Genomic DNA, 26,053 nt, shown 5'->3' with positions numbered 1-26,053 from the left:
GCCCCCCGCCTCAGCAGGAGCCGAGGCGATGACTGAGCTCAGAGTCCCCAGAGCAACCCACACGGAGGGGCGGGCGGGCGGGCGTACGTCCGGGTACTTGACGCGCACGCGCTCACCCTATCCCGTGGGACGTTCCATCTATCCCTTTTTTTCCTCCCCTCCTGCGGCGTGCGTCATAGCGTCACCGGCGACCCGCCCCACCCCCGCTGCATGGAACCTGGGGCAGCGGGACGTCGCTGGCAGCGCCAGTCCCAGGGAGGAGTCGGCGCGCGCACACTCTCTCCTCCTTCCACCCCGGAACCGGGTCGAATCCGGAGGGGCTCGCTCGCCCTCCCTCCCTCCCCGCGCGCGCGCGCGCCCTCCCGCCGGCTCGCGCGGCGGTTGGAGGCAGGAGCGGCCGGCAGCGGGGCTGCACAGGGCCCTGCCCGAGGCAGAGCCGCCGCGCGGACGGTGAGTGAGTGGCCGGGGCCGGGCGGCGTTTTCTCCTCAGTCCGCATCTTCCCCGTCGGCGCCGCCAGGGGCAGAGGGGGGCGGGGTCTCTGGGCCGGGCCTGGGGCCGGGAGCCGCCGCGCGCCGGCTCGGCGGCGGTGAAAGTTCAGGTGCTGCGGGGTGAGAGGCCGCAGCCGCGAGAAGCTCGGCCACCCCCAGGAGAGTCCGGGGCCGGGGAGGGGCGTTTCCCTCCTCCCCACGGCCCGGGGGACGGGTGGCCCGGGCCGTGGGTGGGTGGCCGCCGCCCTTCTCTGCTGCCCCGGGAGAGGGTGGGGGGGGATCTCTCGCTGCACGGGGGGGTTCTCCTGGGACAGCCCGGCGGGGGGCGGGGATCGTGTCTCCCTTCCCTTGGCTGCTGGGCTTTAATACCGATCCCAGCCTGCGGTTGGGCGTATGTGGTGGTAACATGCCATTTAGGGTGGCTGGCGAACCAGCTCCACCCCTGCTGTCTAGCTCCCCACCCCTTTTCCCTGTAAGGGCCGCTGCCTGGGTAGGTTTCTTGCGGAGCACACAATGGCTGTGTGGAGGAGACGCTCGCCATATGGTCGCTTTCCCCCTCTATTTAGCCTGCCCATTGCGGCTATTGTTCATATTAATAAAAAAAAAATGTATTACAGGAGCCCCCAAAGAGTAGGGTCAGGATCCTGTTTCGCTAGGTGTGATCCAAATACAAAAAGTCAGCCCCTGCCCCACAGTGCGGTCTTGCTCTTTTACTCATAGAAAAGGGAGCAAATAATTCCTAGTTGCTTAAAGATTTCTCTGATCCTTTATGTGAGTATTATAAGTGACAGTTCCAACTAAGAGAGGACTTGGTCCGTTAGTTGCTTAATCCATTGAAATAAAAAAAGAGGAGGCAACTTGTTCCTATATAACTACAAAGGAGATAGTAGAGCTGAACACTGATAATACTTAAAAAGAAAAGGAGTACTTGTGGCACCTTAGAGACTAACCAATTTATTTGAGCATGAGCTTTCGTGAGCTACAGCTCACTTCATCGGATGCACGAAAGCTCATGCTCAAATAAATTGGTTAGTCTCTAAGGTGCCACAATTACTCCTTTTCTTTTTGCGAATACAGACTAACACGGCTGTTACTCTGAAACTGATAATACTTATTAATACTGATAATACTCTTGCCATGAGTGCAGGGGACTGGTCTAAATGACTTCTCAAGGTCCCTTCCAGTTCTACGATTCTCTGATAATAAAGAATAACAAACATAAATATAGGGGGGCTGGGTAGTGACTTTGCCTAAAACTTTTAGCTTTAAAAAAATCATGCAGTTTATTTTTGAGAAGCCTTTAACACCTTTGCAATTTGGCAGGGAGAAAGCTGTAGGGTTGGGTAAGTGTTTTTTCTTTGTCCCCTGGAATTCCATTCAGATTTGTCTGAGAAACTTTTCAAATCCGCATTACTCTTCTGTTGTTTGTATTATTAACATGTCAAATAAGCAGCAGCAGCACATCCTGCATTGGGAGCCCAAGCAGCTGATAACCTCCCCAGGAAGTGGGGAAAGAGAGAGCTGGGCTGGGTTCCCTTCCCTTTCTCTGGGCCCAGAACGTAGCCCAATCCCCCACCTCACCCAGGATAACAACCTTCTGTCACTGCTAGGTAATATAACTAATCCTGTAACTCAACCTGTGTTGCAGTTTTGAAGGCTTAGGGTTCAAACTCTGCAAAAGATGCACAATATTTGCATATACTTTTGTTTTTACTTTTTTAAAAAAAGTTTTAAGAAATTACACATACAAAGCTGTTAAAAGAATATTATTTAGGTTGGGAAGTCAAACAGCTGAAAGTTGAAAAATGTCTAAATTTAGGCTGTCTGTGCAATTTTAATTCAGTTCTCTTGTGTGTATGCATTATGATAGCCTTTAATTACATGATCACGTACTATTTTTTTTTTTTCTACAAGAGCGTTTCTTTATTTGGTGTAGAGAAATGAATCAGGCTTGTGTGAGCTGATCGCCATATTTGGGGTCGGGAAGGAATTTTCCTCCAGGGCAGATTGGAAGAGGCCGTGGAGGTTTTTCGCCTTCCTCGAGCATGGGGCCCGGGTCACTTGTTGGAGGATTCTCTGCTCCTTGAAGTCTTTAAACCACAATTTGAGGACTTCAATAGCTCGGACATAGGTGAGAGGTTTTTCGCAGGAGTGGGTGGGTGAGATTCTGTGGCCTGCGTTGTGCAGGAGGTCGGACTAGATGATCATAATGGTCCCTTCTGACCTTAGTATGTATGAGGCTTTTTTTATGCTCTTTGCCTCATTTGTTGCAGAAGTGTAAAGGTATTTAGAGAAGAAAGGAAGAGACTGAAAGAAGAGAGAGGATGGTCTCATGTTCAAGGCAGGTGAATGCCACATGAAAGCACAGTTTTCTCCCTGCCTCTGTTTCAGACTTCCTCTGTGATGTTACGCAAGTCACATAAACCAAAATTTTGGCAGGGGGCTTCTTATGTGCTTCTTATATTCTGGGTGCTCAACTTGAAACACTTGGAGCCTGATAAGCAGAAGTGTTGAGTGCTCACACTGCAAATAAGGTGGATGCTTTGCACTCTGTCAGTAATCCAGTGTGGTCTGGAGGTGTAAGTATAGGGTTAGGAATCCTAACTCTGTCTGTATTGCTAAATCGCTGTATGGCGTTAGGCAAATCTCTTGTCTTATTTTCCCCATCTGGGGATAATGCTCTTATCTCACAGTGGAGATAAATTCATTTGTTAGTGAGGCAGTCAGTCAGATGTTACGATGATGAATACCCTAGAAAAGACCACAAGGAAATTAATAATTCTGTGTTAATTGAAGGCTTTGGATGGTATGCAGGAGCCACTGCTAGAGGATAAAAAGAAGTATTGAACAGCTGCCTCATTCTGTGAGCATAGTCCATCCTCTCTGCACTGAATGAAGCAATGGTCCTGTTAAAAGTAGTATGTGATCATGTAATGAAAGACTGTATTGTAATGCATACACACAAGAGGGCAGAATTAAGGTTGCAAGGGCAACCTAAATTCTTGGATTTTCTAACTTGACTTTGAAAATTAAGGTCTTTACATTTTTTTTTTTTGTATACACTGTAATTATGAAAGTACCTGTGACTTACATATAGTATGTCTAAATATTTTCATGTTGAAATACCTCTCAGTACCACGCGTATATAAAGAATATGCAACGAACATTTATTAATCATTGGAGGGAATATAATCACATGGAAAACAATTTTTCATTCGCCAAAGGCAAAACAATTGTTCTAAGCACTACTATGAAATAAATCCTCTCAAATGGGTTTTTAAAAGCAAATACAAGGTATATTGGTGGCTAAATTTCTAATTAGTAAGCTCACTGTCTTTTAGTACAAAATCTTAGCAGAAGTAATGGTCAGTACAAAACAATTTAACAAAAGACTTTGGTTCAAGTTGTTCATCAAACTACTGGTATCTGTTGCAACATTTTTTTAAAAACTTCATGTAGGTGCTAAAATTATCTTCAGTTTTGCCAATCATACTTACAGTTAAGGTAAATTTGAGTGGCTTAGAAGTAGAACTCTTATAGAATCAGTAGTCCCGTCCCATTCCCCGCCCCGCCCCCCGAATGTGGGCATGTTTCTGTGCTGTGCAGAAGCATAACAGTTTTGAGTGACAGCTCAGTTACAAATGAGGTAGTTTTTTTTAAAGTATGCTTTGTTTACCACAGCCACAGTGCATTGCAATACTCAAAACACTCTGTTTTAGCTGAGTCACTATTGTCATCAGTCCTTGAGAGGGTTTGGACAAGCATGCTTGTTTGGAGCCCATGGATTATATATCTAAGTTTCATGTCTGCTGACATTTGGAAAATACTTCAGTTTTTAACTGGCAAATATAGATGAGAAATTGGTGATTCATTGTCCTCTAAAAATTCATCTCAAAACAATCTTGAAGAGCCAAGCTTTTTTTCTTTACACAGTCGTCTTCATTTTAATTCAATAACTATAAAACAGCTAGTATATTGACAGATATTATCATTGGGCAGTTATCAGTACACATTCGCTTTTGTGTTGCTAAAAGGTACATCCTAGCAACTATTTGAGAGAGCTCTTCAATTTTAAGCCCTTGTTTACATGTCCTTATAACATTCTGAAAGTTACTTTGGGGGCTTAGATATCTCAGTTACTTGTAGCTCAAAAGTGGCTTTTTAAAGCTTAATGAAAAACATTGAATTGTTTTTCCTCCTTGTTTTGTATTATTCAGTTACCTGGTAAAAAAGGCCTATGATTTCTGATGCTTTAAAACTCAAATGGGGGGGGAAACATGCTAGACTGCAATGAGTATGAATGTTTCGGATTGTTTAATGAAGCATGGTTTAATGATACTGAAGTTAAGTTCCTGAAAGTAGAAGGGACATTAATTTTCTTAAATTTTAACACACAGGATGAACTTAAGGGAACTGATCATCCTGCTGTTTAGTGTATCATCCTATGTATGGTGTATCATTCTCCTGTCTGTTGTATGTCTTGTTTATTTAGATTGGAAGGTCTTTCGGGACAGAGACTGTCTTCGTGCAATGAAAAACGGGGGCCTGGTTGGGGCCTCTAGGTGCTACAGTAGTACAAAAGAATGATCAGATCCCCAGATACACATGCATAATATGTAAAATTACACAACAATGCATTGCATCTGCATTTCAGTGCTTGATCACTAGACACAGGTTTTCATATGTTCAGTTTGCATTTAAATATGCTTGTTCATTCCAAGGTGGGCACCTACAAATATATGTGTAGAAAGCACAGAAACAAAGTTTCAACAAGATGTTATGATTGACATCTATAATTAGGCAAAGATCATGAATTTAGATGTTTTCCCAGCAAAATTGCCACAACATGCATGAATTAAAGTATTAAACTTAACACCCTCTGCAGAAATAATATATATCACATATGCAAGAGGGTGTGTAGCGCTGTGATTTTGGTTGTGCAGCTAAAAATGTCAACCATCATGCATTAATGTAGATCTTTGCATTTATAAGTATAAACACAGGTGCATAATTAATTCTTCTTATCCTTGTGCAGTGTCTCATTACTTCTCTAGGTCAGACTGCTTCCCTCTCATCCTTGTTTCTTAACCTCTGATTTGGCTTTTCTGAAGACAGAACTTTTCTGAGAGAGGGTACCGTCCTAAAGGATACGTTTCCCCCCTTTGTTTTTACCATCCCTGTGCTCCATATCCCCTAACAGCTACTAGCAGTGCGTGGCTACATGCATATACAAGGCAAAGATAGGGCACTTGAAGGCTCTTTAATGCTGCAGATAAATGCTTAACAAAATCCAATGTCTGGAAATTGAAACTACACAAATTCAAACTGGAAATACAATGCAGATTTTTTAAGACTAATTAACCACTAGATCCTATATTCATGGGCTTTGCTAAATTCTTCATAACTTGTAACCTTTTACTCATAATTGGAGATCTTACTAAAATATGTTCTTATTCAAGATGCCAGTTTTTGAACTAGATGCAGGAATCGCTATGTGAATGTTATGCAGGAGGTCAGACTAGATAAACTTAATGATTGCTTCTGGCGTTAAAATCTATGAAGTAGCAATCTCGTGTGACTGATAACTGGCATCAGACAAGTGTTGCAAAACTTACCATCTTTGGTGCTAAAGCTGTTTGCCCTGTTCTTTATTAAGATTAATAATAAAACTAATTACATTTTATATGTCCTTTGTGGAATATAGAATTTTGCAAAATGTTAGTCATACAAACCTACTTGCAGTCCCAGATAGGCAAGCATATAACTCTTTTTAGAGGATTGTACAACTAGGGAGTGATCCTTACAGTCAAAAATGAAGCCTTATATCTTTTTTTATTTCATCTTTTGCAGAGTCTGCAACAATCAAGCAGTCGTACTGAGGTCAAGTTCAGAAGTGATTTACACATGAAGCCAAACTGGCTCTCTAGCTGACTTCCCTCTGCCACCGTCTCAGCAGGTAGAGTGCTTTTGTGCCTGAGCCTTGCATTAAGTATAGTTGCTCCAGGTGTAGTTGTCCTGTAGTAGTCTATTGCCCAAGGTTAATCAAAGTTTTGGACTGTTAATTGGGAAATAGGGCAAGAGATCAAGAAAGCATGGTAGACCTGTGTCACAAAAACACAAAAGGGAAATCCTGGTGATTTAAAATGACAATGTTACCTAATTTATTTAAGGTTGTTGGAGGGAAGCCTGAGTTCCACCTGAGAGAGGCTTGCATTCTAAAATAAAACCGGTGTCTTGTAGTCAAAGGCACCAGCTGGAGGGGTCCAATCTAGAAGTGGTATAATGGTCTAAGGGTTTTTTCTTTAAATTATTCTATTTCTGGGCTATAGTCAGAAGACTTTCTGAAGGAAATAGTCTTAATTCAGGGATTGGCAAGCTTTGGCGCTCAGCCCATCAGGGAAATCCGCTGGCGGGCCGGGACGGTTTGTTTACCTGCAGCACCCACAGGTTCGGCCGATCGCAGCCGCCACTGGCCACGGTTCACCGTTCCAGGCCAATGGGGGCTGTGGGAAGCGGCATGGGCCGAGGGATGTGCTGGCCGCTGCTTCCGGTAGCCCCCATTGGCCTGGATCGGCGCGTGACCAGTGGGAGCTGTGATTGGCCAAACCTGTGGACGCTGGCAGGTAAACAAACCGTCCCATCCCGCCAGCAGATTTCCCTGACTGGCCATGTGCCAAAGGTTGCCGATCCCTGTCATCATAAATACTCTGGAGAGTGGGGAGATGGTTTTAAGACAAGAAATCGGAGGCATAAGGGGCCTAGAGACAGGCTTATAACTCCTAGAACTAGTAAAATGTATAAAACTCTCTCACTAATGTTAAAATCTAAAAAGGAATAAGTGCTGAGGATTTTTATTTCTTCTACCGAGTCTCATTTAGAAGCAACTATAATTTTGCGTCGGGCATGATTTTAGGTCATTTGCCTTTCAAATAGTATAGTATTTGTTTTGATCATTCGTCAGACATAGTTTGTTGATGCATAGAACTATAAGATGCTAACTGAATCTCTCTTAGTGGTATTTTCCCCATAAGATATCAGGAAACAGTGTTGTGAATGTTGTTTTTCTGCTTTCTATCGTATGGTGGTTGTAAATAGTCATGCTTTGTGACAGTAAAGTTAGTAGTATGTTCCTTGTGTGTTTTCAGAGCTCTCTCTACTGAATTTAGTGTCTAAAGTAAGTTTACTGCTTTTTATTCATGTTAGCCATGGAGAGCCAGCACTTTTAAGAAAAGGAGTGGAATTTTGTTCCTTCTTGGGCATCAAAAGCCTTGGTCTAGTTGTATACACCTGAGCAAATGCTTTGAGGGCAGTTGCTTTGCACAGGTATTGCTGAAGATGTAACTGGCCTGCAGAACCTTATGATGATGATGGTATGTGAGAAGAAAAGAACCCAGCATGACTTCTAGATGCTATGGGGGAAAACCTCTTGTAAACTGAATACATATGATTTGACCTAATTACGAGAGAAACATACAACTACATGAAGTTGCCTTTACGGTAGTTTTTTTCTGAAAACGGACTATGGGATTTTATAAATCCATATCAAATACAAAATCCTGTTCATTGTATATGCTTTGTGAGGATTAGATTAATTTGTCAGTGATCTCTCTTTTTTTATGCTGTTTTCAGAGAAGTCATGCCTTCTCAATTCCTTTTTTCTGAACAAAACCTTTGTTCAAGTATCTCCTAAAACTCACTTGACTCTTGCTACAGAAAGTGTTAATTTGCTCTTAAAAAATTCGTATGGAATCAAGACGTGCGCATATCTCAGCTGAGTAGCTGCTTAATCTTGAAACTATAACCCTTACCCTTGCTAATTCATCCTCCTTACTGTTCTAGTTTTATAAATTTAAAATTAGATTATAAACTCATCAGGGAAGTGCCATATTTTGTATTTATCTGAAGTGCCTAATACCATTGGGTGCTGTATCTATAATAACCACATATTTCTTTATCCAAGAAACAATTAAAAATTGCATAATAATTGTTGTACATAGTAAAATAAAAGGGCTTGTGTATTAAATATATACTGAGATCCGTGTCTAAATGTACCTTGTGTCTATATGTACAGCATAATACATGGCCATCTACTTGTTTTAGATAATTATTTCGTATGAATGATTACCAAATAACACTAGATGTTGTTAATTAAGTTCCAGTCACTAATTTTTAATAATAGTATGCATTTACAACTAAAATAAAGATTTTATTTATTTACAATAAAGAAACTAATACCGGGTTAAATTTCCCTCACAGTCTGCACTTGCTTGCAGAAGTGGGAAGGGAAGTTTGAACAGGAAGTTGAGGCTGCAACCTCTGTTTTGTGGTGCAGAGGCTGTATTAGCTTTGAAGAGGTCATGGCTGTAGTCAACTTATCTGAGCACCTTTGTTCCTCTGAAGCCCTCAGTGGGCATTAAAGCTACCCTCCTTTGGTCAAAACCCATAGGGATGACAGGTTGTGGTATATCACCTGCCTTCTTTTAGCAGAAGAGTTCTAGTTGAAGCAAGGATATAGAACTTGCATGTCCCTCTTCCAGTTAAATGTATCTGCCCCATTATTTGAAACTTAATAAAACTGAAAAAAAACAGTGCTACAAATAATATGCATACTTTAAATGTTAGTGTTATTGTCCTGCTATAGTAGAGAATGAGTTCTTATCTCACTTTTTTCTAACTTTGTAAATTATTTTAAACTTTTGAATGTGGGGAGGATGGGCTGGGGAACATTATGTAAGAGCTTAAATTTATGTAAGAGCTTAAAAAAATTGCCTAACACTTACTAACCTGAGAACTAAATTTACTAGTTAAAATGAAAAATTTCTATCAGAGTATGCATCGTGTAGTTTAAAAGAGTAAAATAGGTCTAACTTTGTTTTGTATCTAACTGTAACATTGCCTATCCATTTTCTGTAATGCACTTTAAACTTGCATTTCTTTGGGGGGGGGGGCAGGTTGGTTCACCATTTTTCCTTTTGTGGGTTCCTTCTCCTGTGATGGATCCTGATGAATATTTTCCTGAGTTGTCTTCAGTTTTTTTTTCCTCCTGCTTCCATGTACTTATCTTTTTATCTACATTGTGTTCTTTACCTTCTCCAGTATTTTTTTCTCCTTTCTTCTCCTCGTCCTCCAGAATCTTTCAATCCAGTTGTTTTCTAACACATATCATAAATCTTCCCCATCTCTCTCTCCTGCCCACCTACACTCAGCACATAAATCCACCCTCTCAAATATAGGGTGTGAAATTTTTACCAGACACAATAGACAGAGGACTCAATCTACTGGTGAAAAACCAGTATGAAAGATGGAAAGGTCAGTAGGGTGGCAGTGTCCAGGAGCCATTCCAGGTGAGATGCCAAATATTTCCACATCCTCCCCAAACTACCAGGATTCCCTTCTGGGTTCTCTTTCTGGATTCTGCCTTTTGTATTAACCACCTGGCTGCTAAAAGGGGATGTCTGTCTTCATTTTTTGAGTCCTCTTCTTCAGTGACTAGCTGTATTGCCTATTTCTGCTCCATGTTTTTCCAAAGCAAACATTAGAACGTAACTGTCAGTTTCACAGGATTCTGAATAGACTGGTCAATTTTCATTCTGCTGCAGCTTAAAAGGTGCTGAGGAGCAATAGAGGCACAGAGATTGGTCAGTCTGGAGTCGGGCAGACGATATAACATCAGTTTATACTTGATTCACATTGGAAAGGTTCCCTTCAAAATCTTAAGGGCTAGAAACTTTTTTAAAAAGTAAAGCAAGTAGGAAAGTGGCCTTTTTAGCACCCTGACTATGCAAGTTGTGACAAAATGAGACAGGACAGCTACCAGAAAGTGGTGGAAAACTGATATGAGCCCTAGAATGGTAAAAGGCTCTTTTCCCCATGAACTGAAAAAAGGTTACTTCAGGTGAACTTAGGGACACCTCAGTTCAATTAAGGGCTCCCTGTGACCTTTTAAAACCCCTTTTCTGGTACGTGCACGTGTGTGTCAGACAGACAGACAAGCTGCAGCAGGGAGAAAAATCTTTTCCTGGCTGGAAGACTGCTTTCTTGCTTATAAGGGAAACAATCCAGCTAATGGACTGTTTGGGGAAGGACTGGCACCCCAGAGCCAGCATAACAAGGCAACACCCCAGAGAGGTGACAGGGAGAGGTATTTCCTTTTTATGTTATGAACTTGATTCTCTTTATTTGGCTAGAGCTTACTCCTTGGGCCTCCTCTGAGGCCCACCTTGTAAATATTCAAAAATAAAATCTGATTGAGGAATAAAAATTCTCTGAAGTGGGACTGATTTGCTCCTGGCCCCCAACTGCTAGAGGGGAAAATGTTGAGCCCAGTGAGGTGAAGGAGGTGCCTTGCTACAAGGTCTAGAAGATACCGTTTTGAAGCCATTATTAAACTCTGTCTTAATATTTGTATTAGCACAACAGCTATAATCATGAGGTTGTTCATAACAGGTGGAATTTTAATCCTTTTCATTATGGCAGGTTTTCAAAGCATGTTCTGGCTGATCTGGTCAGCTGACTATATTGTATGTACAATAACATCAAGTGATCCTTCAAATTCTGAGAGCGGTGGTCACCTCACTGGAACTGGATGTATTTTTAGGTTTCTCTGCTAGTAACAGTCAAGCGTAAATACTTCAGCTTCTCAGATGAACTGAACCTAGTTGCTGACATTATATAATCGGAAAAGTACAGCTGTTCGTTCTTTGTATAGTCACTAATTTGACAAAGTATGGTAAGTAACTAATATCATGTAGGGTAACATAAAATAAGTCAGTTCTTTTCCTGGCATGTTCTATCTGGAAATAACGTTTATATTTTCCCTTGTCATTTCTATATGATTGCAACACAACTACTTGATCTGTTTACTCTTCGAGTTTTATATTACTGTTTTGAAAGAACAACTTTCACACACTGTTAAACATTCAGGTATCTTCAAACCTAAATCCTTTTTTACCAGAGTTTTTCTTTTTTTCAAGTTAACACAAACATTAGTGTTTCACGGTTCTTGCTCCCTGTTTTCAGTGAAGTAATAATGACTCATTTTTCATTTAAAAGATTGTAGCCTTAAATTTGAGTAATAAAGATTTCTTTGCTTGCTGGATCATGTAAAAGCTTAGCTGTGAGAGATATTGTAACTAATGAAAATGGAAGAAGAAAAATGAGGGGCTTCAGTAGGTATGCTAGCTTGAAAAATTAAATGTAGTAATGGCAACTAACTTGTCATTCATATATTTGATGATTCCTAAAACAAATGAATACTACTTAAACTTAAATTTCCCAATTGGAAAATGTACACATTTTGATGTAGACTTAAACATTTTGTGTTATGGGTTATGTAAGGCTCAGATTTTGTTTTGAATATTTTTAGTAAAAATCATGGACAGGTCATGGACAATAAACAAAAATTCATGGAAGCCCATGACCTGTGATTTTTCCTAAAAATATCTTTGACAAAATGGGGAGGGAGGAGGGTCCAGGACCCATAGTGGCTGGGCTACTGTGGGGTCCAATCCCCACCCTGGCAGCTGGGCCAATGCCGGAGGACTCCCATCACCCCCCTCAGCTGGGCTGCTGCGGGGGATCCCCTGCCATGGCTGGGCTGCTGGGGATGGGGGGTTCCTGCCAACTGCCATGGATGGGCAGCTGTGAGCCCAGCTGCCCGTGGCAAGTGGGAGCTCTGAGGGACCCCCAGGGAGGGAGCCCCGGGGTCCCCCTGCTGCCCAGTGGTTAGGAGCTGCTGTGGGCCACCACCAGCAGCAGCTGAGAGCTGCGGGGCTTCTTGCTGAGACCAGTCCAACCCCAAAGCAGAAAATGTCATGGAGGTTTCTGGAAGTCACGGTTTTCGTGACCTCCATGACATAATCATAGCCCTAGTTATGGACAATTGATTTTAGGTTTCAGAGTAACAGCCGTGTTCGTCTGTATTCGCAAAAAGAAAAGGAGTACTTGTGGCACCTTAGAGACTAACCAATTTATTTGAGCATGAGCTTTCGTGAGCTACAGCTCACTTCATCGGATGCATACCGTGGAAACTGCAGCAGACTTTATATACACACAGAGATCATGAAACAATACCTCCTCCCACCCCACTGTCCTGCTGGTAATAGCTTATCTAAAGTGATCATCAAGTTGGGCCATTTCCAGCACAAATCCAGGTTTTCTCACCCTCCACCCCCACCATACACACACAAACTCACTCTCCTGCTGGTAGTAGCCCATCCAAAGTGACCGCTCTCCCTACAATGTGCATGGTAATCAAGGTGGACCATGTCCAGCACAAATCCAGGCTTTCTCACCCCCCCCACCCTTTTTTTCCCGGGGACGGACACACACACACACACACACACACAAACTCACTCTCCTGCTGGCAATAGCTCATCCAAACTGACCACTCTCCAAGTTTAAATCCAAGTTTAACCAGAACGTGGGGGGGGGGGGGGGGGGGGGTTAGGAGAAAACAAGGGGAAATAGGCTACCTTGCATAATGACTTAGCCACTCCCAGTCTCTATTTAAGCCTAAATTAATAGTATCCAATTTGCAAATGAATTCCAATTCAGCAGTTTCTCGCTGGAGTCTGGATTTGAAGTTTTTTTGTTTTAAGATAGCGACCTTCATGTCTGTGATTGCGTGACCAGAGAGACTGAAGTGTTCTCTGACTGGTTTATGAATGTTATAATTCTTGACATCTGATTTGTGTCCATTTATTCTTTTACGTAGCGACTGTCCAGTTTGACCAATGTAAATGGCAGAGGGGCATTGCTGGCACATGATGGCATATATCACATTGGTGGATGTGCAGGTGAACAAGCCTCTGATAGTGTGGCTGATGTTATTAGGCCCTGTGATGGTGTCCCCTGAATAGATATGTGGGCACAGTTGGCAACAGGCTTTGTTGCAAGGATAAGTTTCTGGGTTAGTGGTTCTGTTGTGTGGTATGTGGTTGTTTGGTGAGTATTTGCTTCAGGTTGCGGGGCTGTCTGTAGGCAAGGACTGGCCTGTCTCCCAAGATTTGTGAGAGTGTTGAGTCATCCTTTAGGATAGGTTGTAGATCCTTAATAATGCGTTGGAGGGGTTTTAGTTGGGGGCTGAAGGTGACGGCTAGTGGCGTTCTGTTATTTTCTTTGTTAGGCCTGTCCTGTAGTAGGTAACTTCTGGGAACTCTTCTGGCTCTATCAATCTGTTTCAATGTGTTTGTCTCTGTCTGAGGGGTTGGAGCCTACTCTACTTGCGCTATATTGATGACATCTTCATCATCTGGACCCATGGAAAAGAAGCCCTTGAGGAATTCCACCATGATTTCAACAACTTCCATCCCACCATCAATCTCAGCCTGGTCCAGTCCACACAAGAGATCCACTTCCTGGACACTACAGTGCTAATAAACAATGGTCACATAGACACCACCCTATACCGGAAACCTACTGACCACTATTCCTACCTACATGCCTCCAGCTTTCACCCTGACCACACCACACGATCCATCATCTACAGCCAAGCTCTGCGATGCATTTGCTAAAACCCCTCAGACAGAGACAAACACCTACAAGATCTCTGTCAAGCTTTCTTACAACTACAATACCCACCTGCGGAAGTGAAGAAACAGATTGATAGAGCCAGAAGAGTTCCCAGAAGTTACCTACTACAGGACAGGCCTAACAAAGAAAATAACAGAACGCCACTAGCCGTCACCTTCAGCCCCCAACTAAAACCCCTCCAACGCATTATTAAGGATCTACAACCTATCCTAAAGGATGACTCAACACTCTCACAAATCTTGGGAGACAGGCCAGTCCTTGCCTACAGACAGCCCCGCAACCTGAAGCAAATACTCACCAAACAACCACATACCACACAACAGAACCACTAACCCAGGAACTTACCCTTGCAACAAAGCCCGTTGCCAACTGTGCCCACATATCTATTCAGGGGACACCATCACAGGGCCTAATAACATCAGCCACACTATCAGAGGCTCGTTCACCTGCACATCCACCAATGTGATATATGCCATCATGTGCCAGCAATGCCCCTCTGCCATTTACATTGGTCAAACTGGACAGTCTCTACGTAAAAGAATAAATGGACACAAATCAGACGTCAAGAATTATAACATTCAAAAACCAGTTGGAGAACACTTCAATCTCTCTGGTCACGCAATCACAGACATGAAGGTCGCTATCTTAAAACAAAAAAACTTCAAATCCAGACTCCAGCGAGAAACTGCTGAATTGGAATTCATTTGCAAATTGGATACTATTAATTTAGGCTTAAATAGAGACTGGGAGTGGCTAAGTCATTATGCAAGGTAGCCTATTTCCCCTTGTTTTCTCCTAACCCCCCCGCCCCCCCGACGTTCTGGTTAAACTTGGATTTAAACTTGGAGAGTGGTCAGTTTGGATGAGCTATTGCCAGCAGGAGAGTGAGTTTGTGTGTGTGTGTCCCTGGGGGAAAAAAAGGGGGGGGGGTGAGAGAGCCTGGATTTGTGCTGGACATGGCCCACCTTAATTATCATGCACATTGTGTAGAGAGTTGCCACTTTGGATGGGCTATTACCAGCAGGAGAGTGAGTTTGTGTGTGGGGGGGTGGAGGGTGAGAAAACCTGGATTTGTCCTGGAAATGGCCCAACTTGATGATCACTTTAGATAAGCTATTACCAGCAGGACAGTGGGGTGGGAGGAGGTATTGTTTCACGATCTCTGTGTGTGTATATAATGTCTGCTGCAGTTTCCACAGTATGCATCCGATGAAGTGAGCTGTAGCTCACGAAAGCTCATGCTCAAATAAATTGGTTAGTCTCTAAGGTGCCACAAGTACTCCTTTTCTAATTGATTTTAGGTTACTTTAAAACACTGTCAGTGTATCAGTGAGTTCATGGTTGGTTTAAACCAGTGAAAGTCCACTGTAGATGTTCAGTGTTGATTAGCAGGGATTAAAATAACAAATCCATGAAAAGAATATCCAAAAAGATTTGAAGTTTGGTAATAAGATACGAATAAAACACTACTGACACAATTACACTTCATCAGCTGGGGTTCTGAAGTCCTAAGTGTGCAGCATGCAGAATTTTGGTGAATTTGAAGTACTCATTGCCTCCTGAAAATGTAAATCCACTTCTAAAGTATTTTTTTAAAATATTTTTATTAAGAAGCAGATATACATTTAGTGCAAACACAAACACCTAGCGAATACTAGGCTAAATTAGTTGAGTCTGCCTAGTATAAGTGATTAAATTTTAGTGTCTGATCTGGCATTTATATAGTGCCCATTAGGTTTATTTGAAAAGTCTCCACCACGTCCTCCCTCCCCAGACACTTTAAATTTTGTCTGGATGTGTGTAATAAATACTTGACTCAGTACTAGTGAATGTCAGCTAATGGCTGAGAGAAGAGGCTGGGAACTTAACAAAAGATTATTTACTAATCACAGAGCTCAAATTTCACACAATCTGACTTCAAAGACTAATATAGCTTGCTAGGGTGCATTAGTGCTATAGTAGCATGCTCTTGTATAAACTTATATAGTCTATTTAAAGATAGTGTTTCATGATGGCTACATTGATTTATTTATTTATTTCCCGCTTTTGTATTCACAGAGCCAAGCAATAGCATTCTTAGTGGCCAAGTGGAGCTCTCGGAGTCCACCGCCAAATTTGGTTAGCAGGCACTTCTCGACGATGTGCATCATTGTTTGATCTGGGCTGCAGCTGAGTTAGTGAAGTCACTGGTCACTTTTAACGATGTTTGTAGCTCTCTTGAAAAATAACTATGGAAAACTGAATAAACCAAGCCTTGCTGCTACAGGGCTATTTCTCCCCTACCCACACACACTCCCTTCAACTCTACGTTCAATGACTAGGTCACTTTGTGATGGGAAATTTTGGGGAATTTCTCCCCTTCAATAAACTTGCTTTTCTATTTTCACGTTTTGGTATGGGTTGACAGTTTCAATGTATGATTTTGAAGGATTATCAGTATATCCGTTGGGATTAGCTGAACATGTTAGCAAAATTAATTTTTGTCACTAGCTAATTTCTATGATCCAAAGTGAATGTAGCTGGTTGTAATTTTTTTCAATATGAATCCTTACTTTTTCTTCTAAAAACACACAGCATTCCCTCCCCAATATTCATTTTACTAACGCAGTTGCTGCCCCGATCCCAGAATCATGACAGTCCTTCACATAAACCCAATGTGGATATGGCCTCCTCCCAGGCATCACCACGTACCTTATCCCCAGCAGCCCTGAAAGCATCTCTCTTCCCAACCTGAGAATGATACAGTTCTCAACCGCTTCCAAAATAGCAGCCTCTACTACTTCAACAATAGTAAAGACAAGCTTCTCTTCCATCACCATGAGTCCTACTTTTTTGGGTCCCTCTCTTCACCCTGGACTGGGAGGGAGGTCATGAGTGAGTGACTGTTGTGCTTCAGAATTTTTATTTAGAGAGCAGAGATATGAAACGGGGGCAAACAAAGATCCTCTTTTGAGCTTGGAATGGTCTTGCAACATGGTCTTGCAAGCAGACCCTCTTCTGTGGAACTCTCTATGCCCTTTAGTTTTCCTAGCTTCGTAGAAACAGATTGCAAGCTGTGTGTGTGTGTATGTGTGTGTGCAGGGTGGGGTGGTCCTATCAGAGAAAGTAATTCTAATATGGTGAAAAAGGATGCTTTCTTTGAATAACCTGCTCGATGTTCCTTTTCAACTAATAGAATCCGAAGGGGAGGGAAATATTTTTCCATAGCTGTAAAGAGGCCATTTTTAAACTATTTCTGTTCAGTTTAGAAATTTGTGCAGGAGTCATCTTAAAAGGCACTCCTGGCAGAATGGAAAATTTATGGGAAAATTCTGTTACGGACCTTTCTTCCCCCACCCTCCTTTTAATTATTTACAGTCAAAACATTTTAAAACTTCATTAAAGAATTTCCTTAGACACTGACTTAATCTGTAGGACATATGCAAGAAGCCTTTGACTAATTGCATAACTTTAGTGATTGGTAAACTATTTACAACATATGATGAAAAGCTAATTTGTTACATATAAATAAAAAGGAACTCTTCATAGTGGGGAAAAATAAACCAGCTGTGTTGTGCCTATCAAGTGCAGCACATATGTTTCTTTGTTAGTAGAGTTCAGCAGAGTGGGTGGCCAAAACATTTGAATTATTCAAATTTAGGGGGCTGATACTTCACATTTTGAACTTCAAGACAACTTTAAGCATCAGAAGAGCATAGATTTAAAATCCCATGAATAGCATTCTGTGACAAAACCACCTTAAGTTACTAAAAAATAAAACATATAAAAACTTGTGAGTTCGTTGGTTGGTTACTTACATTTGTCAGTTTAGACAATGAAAAAATTCTAGTCACTTTCATTTTTATTTATAGTCAGTTAATTTCATTTCAGAGTTTTTGCAATAGCATACTGCTGCATTGCTTGAGTTGAAAACATTGCAGGGTATATTTCTTTGCCATTGGAAATAAAAATCAAACATGGAAACATTTCTGTTCTATCAACTTTAAGTTTTATATTCAGCTTATTTTTAGAAAACTTATTTATTTATTTATTGGTGGGCAGAGGGATGTACATTTGTTCTGTTCCTTTAAGTCTCTACAAAAAATTAAAGATTTAAGAATATTTTCCATACTTCATCAGTGTAGTCTTTCAGTAAAACATGTCATGAGAATCATGGAGTGATGCAGTATGATGCTTGTGATATTGTGAGATTGCTAATTGTGCTAACGCAAGGGGTTGAAGCATAAATGAGCAACCTGTAAATTTATTTTTTCCAAGATTAATAGTTTAACCACAAAGGTTTGGGGTAAACATGGACTGAATGTGAACAGCATGTGAATGTGAAGAACATGTTGTTGAGCAATTGTCTCCTTTTCTCTGCCCTCTAATTTTAAGTGTATTCCGCCCCTGTATCTTAAAAATGTGTGTGTGTGGGGGGAGGATAAACTGACTTTGAAACATAGTAATGCAATGTACTTTCAAATACAAATGTTTGCAGTGGGGAAACATGGAATGCCATGTTTACTCTGCCCTCCAAATCAGAACAAGGAATCCAACTTTCTAGTGCCAAAGTGCTTTACAGTCGTGGCTGCTTCACAAAAAAACTGATCACATGACTCCAGTTATGTGGAGTTTCTTTATTGCTCCCCCATCTTCTCACTAGTATTAGCATAACCAAATAGGGAGGAGAAAAAGCCATTTAGGACACCTGGAAATGCACCTTTTTGTTTTTACCGATGGAGTGGGGGGGAGGGGGTTAGCAAATTAGAAAGAATAGTAAAACTGCTGCATGCTAGAGCTTTGAGCAAACATTTTGCATAAAGGTGTGAAATTATTTAAAAAATTTAAGTTTAAAAGAAGTGTCCATGATCTTGTTTGAGGTCACTTTAAAACAGTGTAACTTGATTTCTTCTTTGAGTGACCATTGCACATTCCCACTCATGGGATGCACTAGCAGTGCAGCTTTGCTGGTGGCCATTGGAGTGCCCCCCTACTGTCTTCCCCTCGCTGTTTCTCAGTGTTTTATGGGCAAGATTGTAAAAGGCACCATGACACTCCAATTACCTTATTACTTTTCAACTGTGGCAGCAGATGGACTAGGAACATCTCCAGACTTACCCATCTTCTTTAAAGATTTGGTGCCTTAGTTAGATTTCTTAGTTAGGATTAATATTAGAAATTTTAGCTCATTTGTTTTCTTTATAAATGTATTTTTTATGAGTTCCTGCACCTTGCTTCGGGCTTACTGATCCTATGGTGGATTCAGAGGGGAAGAGACTAGCATTTAAGAGGTTTGCCTCTTGTCCTGCTGTGTTCTCCATCTTGAATAACAGTTGAGTAACAGTGACAGTTGAGTAACCTTCATTTCTCTGTTACTCAAACTCTTTTTTTTTTTTTTGTAAAGTGTTACTTATTATTGTACTTATGGTTTGTGATCAATTAGTGTACTGTTCATTTATACCTCTGTATACATTATAGACCAAGAATATGTAGTTACTTGTTTTATTAGTAAACTTTAACGAATACTGAGTTAAAATTAAGATTGTTTTATCTCCTTTCTCTTCCTCTCCCTGCCCAGAGCTGGACTTGCAATCATGGAGGAACATCAGCAGCATTTACACTGTGTCAATTGTGTCAGTCGGCGTTGCATGACCAGACCAGAGACTGGAATTTCCTGTGACTTGATTGGCTGCCCGCTGGTTTGTGGAGCAGTCTTTCATTCATGCAAAGCTGAGGAGCATCGCATTTTGTGTCCATTTGAAAGAGTGCCTTGTTTGAATAGTGGCTTTGGATGTCCCTTTAATGTAGCCCGAAACAAAATTGCTGAACATCTAGAAACTTGTCCTGCAAGTGTGGTATGCTGCACTATGGAATGGAATAGATGGCCAGTCAGTTATGCAGACCGGAAATCTTATGAAAATCTAAGTAAAGATGTTGATGAAGTAGAGCAGTTAGACATGGCTTTAGCCCTTCAAGACCAGCGCATGCTATTAGAATCCCTCAAAGTAGCAACTATGATGTCAAAAGCAGCTGATCCGCTATCAGAACCTAGAGAGCAGACTTCTGTTAAGTCAAGTGCTCCTGACACAGTGCTTTCAAATGGGTTGGTACCTGCAGATGAAGATTCCTACAGTGCACTTTATCAAGCTACTGTGGAAACTACTAAGAGTTTAGCTGCTGCATTAGATATACTGAACACTGCTACAAGAGACATAAGCATGTTAAGTTCAAGACTATGTATTTTGCCATATGGGATGAATGAAGATTTTCAGATTAAAGAACAAACTGCTAATGGATGTATCCAGAGTAAATTGTCAGACCATGAATATCCAGATGAAGATAACATGGGAGCAGTTGGTGGAATTGACTTGGATGTCTTGAGTCAAAATTCACAATCGGAACAAAATGGTTCAAGTGATTTTTGTTATGATGTAGTGCAAAAACATGACTTCAGTGTGAATCATGGTAATGCTTCTGCTTTGTGTAATGGTTTTCATGCAGAAAATATAGGTACAGAGGCGTTGGACCAGAATGAAGATCTAGATGTGTGTGATTCAAAACCATCTAATGTAGCAAGTAGTGAATGTATTGCATCTCCTGATGGTGGAGCACTGAAGTCTTGCAGCTCCTTTCCTGTAGCAGCACAACAACTTAGTGAAGTAATAACGCCACACAGTTTATTTAATGGCACTGTTAACCATAGACAACTGCCACATGACTCCAGTGGAGAGGAAGTGTTAGAGAGGCAATTGGAACAAGAAAGGTTGAGAAATGTAGATGTGTTTTCTCTGATTCATCATCGATCATACAATTTTCTTGTTAACCACTGTTGGTCTACACCAAAGGAAGACAAAGCTGTTGATACATCAGATTTGGAGATAACAGAAGACCCTATGGGTCTTCAGGGGATAGATCTAATCACAGCAGCTTTGCTGTTCTGTCTAGGAGACTCTCCGGGTGGTAGGGGGATATCAGATAGTCACATTGTTGATGGATATCACATTGATTTTGGGACTCAAACATTTTCCCTCCCATCTGCGATATTGGCCACAAATACAATGGTAGGGGAAATAGCTTCAGCTTCAGCATGTGATCATGCCAACCCACAGCTCTCAAATCCAAGTCCTTTTCAGACACTTGGGCTGGACTTGGTATTGGAATGTGTGGCTAGATACCAAACAAAACAGCGTTCAATGTTTACATTTGTTTGTGGACAATTGTTTAGGCGAAATGAATTTTCTTCACATTTTAAGAATGTGCATGGTGACATTCATGCTGGTCTCAATGGCTGGATGGAACAGAGGTGTCCCTTGGCATACTATGGGTGTACTTACTCTCAACGTAGGTTTTGTCCTTCAACACAAGGGGCAAAGATTATTCATGATCGCCATCTGCGGTCATTTGGAGTTCAGCCTTGTATATCTACAGTATTAGTAGAACCAGCTAAAAGCTGCCTCATTGGTCCATGTAGTGACCATCTGAGTAGTCTTCCTTTTGAGGTTCTACAACATATTGCTGGTTTTCTAGATGGCTTTAGTTTGTGTCAGCTTTCAAGAGTGTCACGATTAATGAGAGATGTATGTGAAAGCTTGCTTCAAGCACGTGGAATGGTCATACTGCTTTGGGAAAAGAGAAAGTACCCAGATGGAAGTTCTTCATGGCAAATAAAAGAAAAGGTAAGATAGGAAGGTATGGGACATATCTGCTCTTGTCCTGAGGATGACTGTTTTCCCTAACATCCCCTCGCCCCTCCAAATAATATGTATTCAGGTTAATTGACGACATGGTGTCTCTTAAAAAAGACCATCTTCTCTGGAACCCAATGCTATTTATTCTGAGAGCCAATATGAAAAAAAAAAAAAAGTGCTACAGTAAGTAGTTTGGTTGTCACCTTCCCAGCACATTCAACGTATCCCCAACAGTTTGGGGAATGGGATTTGAGGTAATTCCTGTTCATTGTTTCTATTGTGTAACTTTACTTGTGTAAAGTAATAGTTCTGTAATACTGGGAAAAATTGAAATATTTATCTAGAAATCAGAAATCTGCTTCCATAACTTTATTTAATACTATATATATCTGAAAGCGGGAATTTTGTCTAGTTTTAAATAGTATATAGATTCTAAAATTCTAAGTTCTATCTGGGTGTTTATATCATGTCTCTTGCCATGGTTCTGAGTGCCTTCATCAAGTAAGTAAATAATTTTTAAACATTCAAGTGACCTGAAAAATCAAGCATCAAGTTACACGTTACATGAAGAGCTGAGTACCTGCATCTCCTTTCTCTTCAGTTGGACTTGAAGATACTCAGCACGACTGATAACCAGAACCTTACTTTTCAAACTAGAACCACGCTGACTTAAAACCACACAATGTTTTTGCCTGACATGTAACTTCCTGATCAAATGTGTTTATTTTAAAAGTAAAATAATTCTCTTCCCCACCTCAGCTCCTGCCCCAAACTTCCATCTTGTAAAGTCAGCCTAGAATCTGAAAGTCAAGGTGGATATTACTGACTGGAACTTAGTAAACAGTACAAGCTGATAATGTTGATTTAGCTGTAATTAATGGGCGGACCCAAATTAGTTACAAAACGAAGTGTTCATGGTAGTACTAGTTTGATTCTCTGTTTACAAAGAACAATTTGACACTAAGCATGTTCTTGTTTTCCAGGTGTGGCGGTTCAGTACAGCTTTTTGTACTGTGAATGAATGGAAGTTTGCTGACATTGTAAGCATGGCTGACCACTTGAAGAAATGTAATTATAATGCTGTAGAGAGAAGGGAGGAGGCTGTCCCGCTGCCATGTATGTGTGTAACACGAGAACTCACTAAAGAAGGACGTTCACTCCGCTCTGTCTTGAAACCTGTACTTTAAATGCTATGTCACTTCACTTGCACATACACTCAAGCACCTGATATAACCTCTGTGTAATACTATGTGACACTTTATTAATGTACTAAAGATAATTTCTAGTTAAATCTACTCTGTCACTATGTATATAATGTTTTGAAGTGACATTTATTTTTTATAATACTGTTTAGTTGAAAGTATTGAAAGTTGCCTTAATGTCTGAAAAATTTGGAACTTGCTGGACAGGGTAGTTTTATCTAACTTATATAATTTTAAAAAAAATTCTCTAATGTATGTTTGTTTGTTTTTTTCCTGATTCACTGGTGCCCATATTTTTGCTGAATTAATAATATTTCAGAAATGGACTTCTAAAGGTATGCACATTCAAATAGGATACTTTGAGTTGTAGTGAGACAAGATCCTGACTAAACACATTTTGTGTGTTTGGTCTTGTTACAAATTACTAAACGTTCAAAAGCTGAACACTATTCAGAACTTTGAAGTAGATGTCTCAGACAAACCCTTGACTTTTTAAGCACGTGTGCGAATTTCTTAGTTTAATCAGTGTTCTAGTGCTCATCCTAGTTAATATACATGTGACCTAGGATATGAATTTTTTAAAATATGTAGCAATGAGCTAAGTGAACTCTGATTTATGGCAGATTAATTTTAGCACAACTTTCTTTTGACGTTTCAGCAGTTGTTACTTTTCTTGGGAACTAACAGTTATTTCACTTGAAGTTAAAACCATGAAATATTAGCCCTTAGTTGGCATTTGAGTTAAAAATCACTTTTTTTAAAAAAAAATCCCATTCCCCAATCCTGTAGTTGATTAAGGGAGAAAATGCTTGAACAAAATCTTCCTATTTCTGGTCATAAATTGGAATATGGGATGCACAACTGTGGATTTAAAATGCAGATAACAAAAGGGCTTAACTTGTTTTATGGTATTGTAACATGTATTGTCTTTTGTTTCTGTTAATTTGTCTATAAAAATGCTACACTAGTTGAGGGCATTTTAATTGCCTAAGTGTATCAAAATGTATCATCTTCATAAGATGAGGCAGTTTCCATAAGTTGCATAAGGCATATCCAAAATGTTCTGTTCAGCCACAACTTTGATTAAATGAACAACTCTAAATTGTTTCCACAGTCTCCTGTAATGTAGAAACTTGCATAGCATTTTGTGAATAGGAAGTATGTGCTATGAGAAATGCCCTGATAATTGCAAAAGTATAATAGCTTAATTCAAAATGACTTTCAGACTTTTATGTTGGTGACCATGGACTGTTGCACTTGGTAACTGTGCCACACACTAAAACAGAAACCAACCAGAGGTTGGAACAATGAAATATAGAATGTATTTCAATTTTAGGTAAAACAAGATACTCTTAAGAGGATGCTACAAAAATGGCTACATTTAAAGCTTGTAACTTCTATAGGAGATACTTGTTTATGGCTAACCTGGCTACAGTTCACAATTGCAGCATCTGTGTATTGTCCATTCTGGGTCCAATCCAGCTAAACAGTCATTGCCCTTTTCTGTTCAGAATGCTAAAGATGCTCCAGAAAGAAACCAAACCCAGTTCTTCAATGCCATATGACAAAACTGTTGAAGAGCTCAAGCAAAACAAGCTCTCTGCATCCTGTTCTCTAGAACGTCTGAATCTTGTGATCATGTGTCCTCTTTTCACACTTCTTCCTCCCACCTTGGATGGGAGCAAATTGGGGAAGAACCCTCTGGAAAAAAAAAAGTTCATCTGTTTTCAGTAACTCTCCATACATATCCATGGTGGTGGCTGCAGGGAACATGTATGATATAGTAATTTGGACATACAAATTAGGTTTTAGTTGGAGGTAGAAGGATCCCTACTTCCCTGCCCTCTAGTTGTTGGTAATGCTGTTTACTCCCAAAACCAAGAGAAAAGAAACCTCCGGTCTCTTGCAGGGAAAATTTCCCTTTCAGCACTGTATCTCTTAGCTGTAATGGACCCTTGCTGCCTTTCCCTGACTTCCAGAAGTAGCTGTTATACTGGAAGAACTCAGACTATTTAGATGCATCTTTAAAGCTGCCTCCCAAGGTAATAGATATTCACTTAGCCAAGGACTTCTGTGACTTTGGTACTTAGTGTTCTTTGTAACTACCAGGATCCTGCTTCCTGTAGAACAACTGGGCTGGGCAGAGGTGTTTCTCTAGAGAGAAGAGGGTACTGCAAGGGCTTATGTTGACAGAATGTAGCCTGTAGCTCAGTGCAAATATGCAGCTAAAGTAAAATCGGTTCTGCTGCTTTGTTAAAATAGGCATTTTAAATACTAGATATTTTCATCTTGACAGATAACACTACATTCTCAACACATGCACTTTTGTTCTCAAATGTTAGATACTGACTTTTTTGTTAAATATAAGTTTCTATTTTTATGAAAATCTAGAGCTATTAAAATATCAGTGCTGTAAACAAAATTTCTGCTTGTAAATTGTTTCATATGCAGGAATACATTACGTAATTAGTATAACAGCATTTATTTTACACTGCTATGCAGTCTGTAAAACATCAGCAATATGTAATCAGTTTATCAAACTAGGCTGTTTTTGTTCATATTTGTCCTGGGACTTTAAAAATATCTCTCATTTTCCCCAAATCCTGATTTCTCTGTTACAATCTCCTTTACAGCATATGTACACAGAAGTTGCATTCTTTGTCTTTTACTTGATGCTGCATTGCTACCTTTTAAAAATGTTGTTTTCAATCATTAGGCAATTTTTTTTGCAGTGTCTGTTAAAATTCTAATAAAATACATTTGGAGTTTCCCTTTATTTAGTATGAATTTACCGTATTTTTTGTTAAGCTTCTGAACATTTCTTTCAGTATTTAAATGTGGCACTCTATGGCTGGCTATTGGATTGCAGTTAAGAATATTTTAAAAATCAGATTAACTCAAGGGAATTTCATGGTCAAATCAGACTTCTGAAAACTGGAAGATACATAATCTATAAATACACTTAATCTCTAAACCCAAATTCACTTTATACTCCTGAAGAATGTAAATTCCTTCTCAATATGTGTTGATTTCCACATAATTAAAACAATGATCAACTTTGATGTTTTGTTTTTGAAGCTGACACATGCTGTTATGTAGGTTTTCCTCCACAATTAAAGATAGTGGCTTTTGATTAATCTAGTTCTATCAGTTATCCTTATA

General features: G+C 40.4%; 1 protein-coding gene across 3 annotated transcripts; it reads left to right on the top strand.

The window, feature by feature from the left end:
- The first annotated feature begins 222 nt into the window (after positions 1 to 222).
- FBXO30 (F-box protein 30) lies at positions 223 to 25,660 on the top strand. 3 transcript variants are annotated; one of them, XM_073337538.1, is made up of 4 exons: positions 223 to 450; positions 6,340 to 6,445; positions 19,580 to 21,677; positions 22,673 to 25,660. In XM_073337538.1, exons 3-4 carry the CDS (start codon positions 19,596 to 19,598, stop codon positions 22,874 to 22,876), a joined length of 2,286 nt encoding a protein of 761 aa, XP_073193639.1. In that variant the 5' UTR covers positions 223 to 450; positions 6,340 to 6,445; positions 19,580 to 19,595; the 3' UTR covers positions 22,877 to 25,660. The 3 variants fall into 3 exon arrangements, with proteins under 3 accessions (XP_073193639.1, XP_073193641.1, XP_073193640.1); XM_073337540.1 differs by lacking the exon at positions 6,340 to 6,445; XM_073337539.1 differs by lacking the exons at positions 223 to 450; positions 6,340 to 6,445 and adding an exon at positions 15,270 to 19,333.
- Positions 25,661 to 26,053: the final 393 nt, after the last annotated feature.

The sequence above is a fragment of the Lepidochelys kempii genome, chromosome 3 (assembly GCF_965140265.1).
Source record: "Lepidochelys kempii isolate rLepKem1 chromosome 3, rLepKem1.hap2, whole genome shotgun sequence".
Classification (NCBI taxonomy): Eukaryota; Metazoa; Chordata; order Testudines; family Cheloniidae; genus Lepidochelys; species Lepidochelys kempii.
Note: the sequence above shows the minus strand (reverse complement) of the source record. Positions and strands in the feature narration are given on the sequence as shown.

Excerpts from the sequence above, each read along its gene's own strand:
- FBXO30 (XM_073337540.1), top strand. The coding sequence starts at position 19,596 with ATGGAGGAACATCAGCAGCATTTACACTGTGTCAATTGTGTCAGTCGG. Across the intron at positions 21,678-22,672 it reads CATGGCAAATAAAAGAAAAG|GTGTGGCGGTTCAGTACAGC; the intron begins GTAAGATAGGAA and ends CTTGTTTTCCAG.